At 37.8% G+C, this 7,196-nt stretch overlaps 1 protein-coding gene across 4 annotated transcripts in view; it reads right to left on the bottom strand.

Annotated features, from left to right (window-relative positions):
- Positions 1-306: 306 nt before the first annotated feature.
- Positions 307-7,196, bottom strand: part of cdh16 (cadherin 16, KSP-cadherin) — a 126,166-nt gene continuing 119,276 nt past the window's right edge. For all 4 annotated transcript variants that reach the window (XM_077713062.1, XM_077713063.1, XM_077713061.1 and 1 more), the window contains 7 exons: positions 6,306-6,497; positions 5,038-5,279; positions 4,837-4,967; positions 4,385-4,624; positions 2,216-2,332; positions 1,575-1,691; positions 307-1,336 (listed from right to left, as the gene is read on the bottom strand). In XM_077713062.1, coding sequence (XP_077569188.1) covers positions 1,239-1,336; positions 1,575-1,691; positions 2,216-2,332; positions 4,385-4,624; positions 4,837-4,967; positions 5,038-5,279; positions 6,306-6,497 — 1,137 coding nt within the window. In that variant the 3' untranslated portion in view covers positions 307-1,238. The remainder of the gene's footprint in view (positions 1,337-1,574; positions 1,692-2,215; positions 2,333-4,384; positions 4,625-4,836; positions 4,968-5,037; positions 5,280-6,305; positions 6,498-7,196) is intronic.

Genomic DNA, 7,196 nt, shown 5'->3' with positions numbered 1-7,196 from the left:
ACGACACCAGGGAGTTGTAGTAACAGATTGGCTGAAGCCAACCACACACCAAGCGCTGTGACTAAAGTGTGGCAGAAAGTGTAGGAGGAAGCAGCAGCAACTGTCACTCCGGCTTCAACCATAAACAGCCACACACTCATTCAGTCACTGCTGATGTGAGATGGAGCATCAACACCAAGACGGTGCTGCAGCGGTATTTACTAATATCGTCAACATACCTCTATTGCAGGGGTCATGTAGCCCTGTGAGTCTGAAACTATCCACTATTGTGCCAGTTACAAACCAGACCCAAGTGACTGTGCTAAATAGAAACCCAGCAGCGTTTTTAAAAATAAAATTCCCTCAGTGACTTAATAACACTGAGGCTGGCCTGCCGCCCACTCTGAACCCTCACCAGTATGACTAACACAGAAAAAGGTCAATGGATGACATCACCTGGACTGTTACCACTGGGGACCTATACATGGGAACAGTGAGTGGATTACAGATCAGTTGTCAATTAAATCCAACCTAACACAGTTTTCTTAACAATGCATTACTTGTGCACACAGCACAGGATACTGAGTACTACGTGCCCCACATAACTGTTTTTTTTTAAACATTCTTCTTACAACCCTGGAAGCCATTTTTCCCGGTTTCCCTACAATTTGTATTGAAAGGGCCCAGAATATCATTTTTTAAAAAGATATTTCATTGATTAACTTGGCTTGGATGCTACAGATTGGGTTTGTCATGTTTTCACCTGACCTTAATTATATGCATCTGATTTAATCCAGTTTGAATAATAAAATGGGTATGTCGCTGGGAAGCTTGGGGGCACCATTCATTAGTTAATATCCTGTGAGTGCATCTTAGAGTCTCGTTAAAGAATACCTTTATTTTGAGAACCAAATGCAGAGACCAATAATACGAGTTCAAATAGGCGGTACTGTAAGACATTTTCAAAAGGTTCTTTTAATCTGGCTACTGCTAACAATTGAACAGTTCACCAGAAAAAAATGAAGTTTTGATAAAGTTTAATACAGTTGATATACACTGCTTGCAGTAAATGATGAAATAAAGAAACATGCAATACTTAAATCTATAATAAACTGCACGGTATGCTAAATACAGGAATACCTAAGACCTAATGATAGTTTTTACATTGTGTGTACTCTGATGGACATCAGAAATATACCATCATTTTTAAATACCAAAATACTAATCTATATAGTTCTACTGCATGAATATCATTACGTTCAGATAGACATTTTAAGAGGAACTCTTTCCTGGTTTGTGTTTGGCTGCTTGGGGTTCTGGTAGGACAGTCGCACATATACAACAACGAGGATCGTTCCTGTTTAAAAATAAAAAACATAAAAAACAAAGAACACCACAATTAACAAAACTGAAGACATTAGTATAACTTAAAGACAATCAAATATTATAACAAATAAAATAAAGACAATATCATAATGTCACATTACAGTAAATTAGCAGACTGGGTGAAGGATCAAGAAACCATCAGTGACATCTCTGTAAGTAAGTAAGATTTTACCTCTCACCGTCAATGTGCGTGCATAATGAATACTAACCTATGACGGCAAATGTGCCCAGCAGAATGCCCACTGCAGACTGGATTGTCGGCATGCCCTGCAACTGTTTAGCTGCCATTTTGCAGTTCCCCCTGATGTTGCAAGGACACACTGTCACTGAGAGAACAGAACAAAACGACTCAGTCATCGCTGCACACACCACAACAGCCGTTCGGGTTAGACAGGCTTATACCGTATAATGCATTGAATGGTCGGGATTTAATGACCTTTCTTTAGAAGTCGTAAAAATAGAATATGCACTTGTTCTGTCTTCATACTGTATAGAAGTACATACTGTACATTTAGTGTATGTATATATCTATATATATCTATATATATCTATATATATCTATATATATATATATATATATATATATATATATATATATATATATATATATATATATATATATATATATATATATATATATATATATATATATATATATATATATATATATATATATATATATATATATATATATATATATATATATATATATATATATATATATATATATATATATATATATATATATATATATATATATATATATATATATATATATATATATATATATATATATATATACTGCTACTACTACTGTATGTATGATCTTCAACAGAAGTCTGGCTTTTACCTGGTAAGTTTATGAAGGTGCTCCTAGGAGGAGAACTGCTATCAGAGATGGTGAATGGCACAGTGTAAACCTCAGGGGCGAGGTATGGCATGTTCAGGGATAGGTTGGTGTGAGTATCTGAAGAATAAAATATTATAACTTTGAATATTTACTTGGATGGGCAAATGTATTTTGTATCATTCCTGAAAATGAAAATTCAGACCAGTGTTTTCTTCTGTGTTGAACTGAAAAACTTTCAATTACATGGGACTGAATGCAACATGCTGATGACTGACAAGTTCCGCACACTGACTTTGAAAACACGCCTCTCTCCCCTATAAACCCTTTTACCAGTGACACAACACTCAAAGACTTTTGGTTAAGTGAGCTGGAGTGGGTTCTTTATCTTATCTGCACAAATCAGTTCAAAATACATCGTATCACGTGAGACCGGCCACATAAAGAGAAGTGTTTATCAACTTGTTTGAACCCTTATCTGAGGTTCTTTCACTTGCACCATACTGCCATCTTCCTTCATGTTCCAATTGCCATTTAAACATGAGCTGTGCAGCCATTTACATGCTGTTTTGTATGTTGCTTGACAGGTTTGTTTTGGCAGGTTTTACAATGAAAACGGTTATTGTATTAAATCCATTAAATATGAGTCATCACTCCTCGCCCTGATGTATAATCAGACAAAAGTGGTCCCTCATTTGAATCGATGCATTCTCGGATTCAAAATAAGCAATCATTGATTGGAGCCTGCGACACTTTTAGCACAACTTCCTCACAATCTAGTGATGACGCCAAAGAAATTACACATTTTGGTTGTATGCAGTAATTACAGTTCAGCTCAATCAATGCTCACAGCAGTAGGGGAGGGGAAGACGAAAACCTCAGAAAAAAAAAGCAATTGTGTTTGATGGAGGTCTTGTATGTAACCCAAATATCACCTATGTGTTTTTTTAATTACAAATATGTACTATTCCTGCTACTGTTTACATCCTGATTGCTTTGAACTGCCTTGGAAACAGTTGTTTGCGGTCATGTTATGGGAAGAGAACATGAATATTTGGGGCGGTAAGTGGAAAAGGTAAAGTTCGGCCTTTTAAATTTCACCACTAGTTCTCCTGTCTTACTGGAGTATAAGCAAAACTCACTGGAATTACATGGTATGAATAATTCCTTATTCAGTGTTTTTTCCTGCTTATCCTGTCGATTTCTGATACAACCCACAACGGCTGAGCTCAGATAACTAGAAAGAAAACAGACTCCTGGGGTGTTCCTGTGTTTTTCATGTCTAAAAGTCCATACTCCAAGTTTCCCCTGTCAAGCATGAGATGAATATTATTAAAGGCCCTGGAAAAGTCCAAATAGTAATATTCAGGGCTTAGCTGCTTATAGCTATGTGATAAAGGTGTGAGCAAATGTTCTTGATGAGTAACAAACAAAATGCTGAAACATTGTCCATTGTTTCCAGTATTTTTTTCGTGAGTGTCTACTACTATCAACATTTATTTTGGCATTACTTAGGAATTGAATTAGCAGTCTCACAGAAACATGACAACCACTAATTTAACATGTTGGATTCAAAAGATATGAAGGAAATATGTCTAATTTTAAAGCCAATAAAAATCTTCTGTGGATATGTGGAGAGAGTAACAAGGCCAGATTGCTGTTTCCTTGGTAACATTCGGGTGGCTATTGTGCCCTGTCTATTAATCCAAAAACAATCAGTACTTTTACTTACTTTACTTCTAAGTCTTATTTTCATTGTTGTCATACCAATCTGAGAATGATTCATATAGTACACGTTTTATGTGATAAAAAGTGCACACAAAATATCTTTTCCAATACAAAAATTGATTTTGAAAGAATTTTCACAGAAAAATTAATATATAAACCTACTTTCACTGCATTTTTTTAACCATCATACACATGTCAACAATCCCAAGATAAATCCAATATTCACCTTAACTAGATCAAATTGGCTCAGTCTGTTTTGTGATTTTAAGATGGGGTTTTTTTTCAAAACAGCATTACATTTTTGTTTCCATTTGTAATGTATGTTTTTTGTATAGGTTTGTATTAAGTAAAACCTCGATGAGACAAGATAATTTTGTCTTTCTATTGTCTATTGTTTTCTCTATAAGCTAAAAAAGAATGAAGGTCATGTCCATTCCACCTCACCATTGATGGGAGTTAGCTTCCAGTTTCGTCGGACTATAGCATCACTCCGCAGCGAGAAATTGAGCCTTCCTCCGTGCTGCGGCCCATCACTGTCCCGTGAGGCCAAGACCAGTGCTTGGTCTTCCCAGCGAGGTGTACATAGGTACTTCCAGGAGTAGTCTCCCACCAACACTGGACTATTGTCATTCACATCCAGAATTTGCACTGTGACCAAGGTGGATGCAGATAAAGATGAATTGCCTAAATGAAAGAAAAAAAACAGCCAGGACATCAGTTGATTTGGATATGCTAACATATTTCTGAAGCTGCACTTTCTAGAATTGATTTGAATTAAGCAAATTACAAGATGTAGTTGCTCTAGGTGTAGATTTAGTGATTGATATTCATTACTAGATTAATTATTACTTTATGGTACATTAACTTCTGAGAAAAAAAAGAAAGAAAAAACTTACGTCCATCCACTGCAATGACCTCCATTGTGTAAGTGCTATTTTCCTCCCTATCCAATGCTTGGACAGTCTTGAGCTCACCTGAGTATTTCCCTATTGAAAAGTACTTCTTGGTGTCTCCCTGGAGAGAATATCTAGAAAGAACAAAAGTATCCCTTTGTGGGAAACCTCGATGATGATTGTCAGTGAGAAAATTATATTTACCTGATTGGGTGAGAATCTGGATCATAGCCTCGAATAGTGGCGATAACCCTTCCTGGTTCCTCACCCTCTCTGACAGTCACTTCATAATGGCTTTGAGATAAAACTGGACCTTCATTTATATCGTCAATATAGATGGATACAGTTGCCGTTGATGAAGGACCATATCGGCCTCGGACCAATGCGACAGGGTTTTTGGCACTTAGAACAAGGATGTACTCACTCTCACGCTCAAAGTCAATAACCTGCTCAAACAGAGAGAAAGCACAAAATTTGTTTGCGTTTAAATGCAGGTGTACCAGTAGCAGAAAACAGGAAAAAAAAATATCCCACATATATTTCAATTCCATGGGACGTCAAGGGCACAAAGACTATGAAAAGAAAATGAGTACGAAAGACTAAGAATAGACAAATGATTTCAATCTTCTGTAATAGAAAAGTGTGCCAATGTCACCAAGGGATGTCAAAACGGATGTAACTCGAGATTGACAAGACCCAGCAGGCTCACAAACAGACACAGACACAATCACCATTGGAGCCGTGTGAAACAAGACATTATCAAAACACTGCTGTCTGACATCAGACTGCGTGCACAAAGTGCGTCTCTGTTGCTAAGAAGGGAGAACGCAGATCTTTGGCCGGCGGGTGGGGGTGTAAGGGGTAACTGCCACTAACTGGAAGTGACGCATCAAGCTATTCATTGTGTATCAGCACATCGCAACATGTGCAGCCACTATCTTGTGAATACAGTCATCTAAGCAGCTCCTGTCCACAATGGCTAGAAGTGCAAGATATTTTAACTTCCAGAATGTAATATATTGGATCAGATCATTTACAAGTAAAATGAACAAAGTTTATACAGAGAACCAAAGAGATTAGGTCAACTCTAACTTGCATGTTCCATCTATGCATGTGTGAGTTATCTTCCTCCACTCCATACATATGATATGAATATATTTATAAATGTGAATTAGTACTATGAATGGTTATTTGTGCCTGTTACACTAGTTTGAGTGAGTGGTATTTCACCAGCCATCTGTCATTGTATCTGAACTGTTTCTTTTCTACACAGATGGACATGACCTGGATTTGAACCCAAGACCCCAGAGCTATGATGCCGACACGCTAACCACTTGTTCCACTTGGCCACCATATTTGTAATATTTTACAGAAAAATAACATTTGTATCCATCTACCTAACAATCAGATCATGATATATGAGAACTTTGCTATTGAGGATCTTGAATAAAGAGAGTTTTGCGACTAGTTACCTTTGAAAGGACAAGTGAAACTTCGTTGGTCTGACCGTCTGTTAACAATGAGAAGACCTCTTCCTCATTTCCAGACTCTAAACGATAGTTGACTTGCCAGCTGTCTCCCCCTCGAACATCAGCATCCCCTGCCAGTACAGATGTTACGGTGGTGCCCACTGAAGCGTCCTCGGGAATATGGAAAGGTCCGTACTGCCAGAGTAGTGTGGAAAATAGATTACAAATAGCAGTGCTTAACACAACTGATAAAAGTTGCATTTTACAGAGCATAACTAAAAGTATTGATCACTTGAGGACAATTCAAGCTTTTTTGGCAACCCCATAAAATGAGTTCATCAATTAAGTGTTTTTTTCTGGCAGGGATGGATTGGGGAAAATGTACTCATTCAAACCCCAAATTGTTTGAGGCCTTAATTATAATTAATGTTTTTTGCTTGGCATCTCATCCTTCATCACCTGCTTTATACCTGTTTTGCTTCCCTCTGCCTTCCTTAAATCAGGACATTGCCAATACTACTTTAGGGTCTAACGTCTTTCTTTCGTCAAAACAAGTTTCTAACTACTTTTGGCACACCCAGTACTATGGCCTGTCGCCCTCTTAGTGTTGGTTAACCTTTATTAACACACCAGTTTAGACAGGCTTTTAATCTGCCACTCACTAATGCCCTCCAGTGAAGCAGCATGCCTCTGATCTGGCTGCCCCAGCCGCAGGGTCGCTGAACCCAGCCCTGTCACCACTCACCTCCCACATCAGCCTAGTTGCCGTTGCCTCCACAAGGCTATGGAAAATGCTGCACTGCTCAGGCGTGACCTGCTCAAGAGCATTTTCCACCTCACTGTTAGTGTGCGAGTAACCACAGTAGTACACGAGCAAGCAAGTACATACTGTTA

This window comes from Stigmatopora nigra, chromosome 3 (assembly GCF_051989575.1).
Source record: "Stigmatopora nigra isolate UIUO_SnigA chromosome 3, RoL_Snig_1.1, whole genome shotgun sequence".
NCBI lineage: Eukaryota > Metazoa > Chordata > Actinopteri > Syngnathiformes > Syngnathidae > Stigmatopora > Stigmatopora nigra.
The sequence above is the reverse complement of the archived record's forward strand: the minus strand, read 5'-3'. Positions and strand labels throughout refer to the sequence as shown.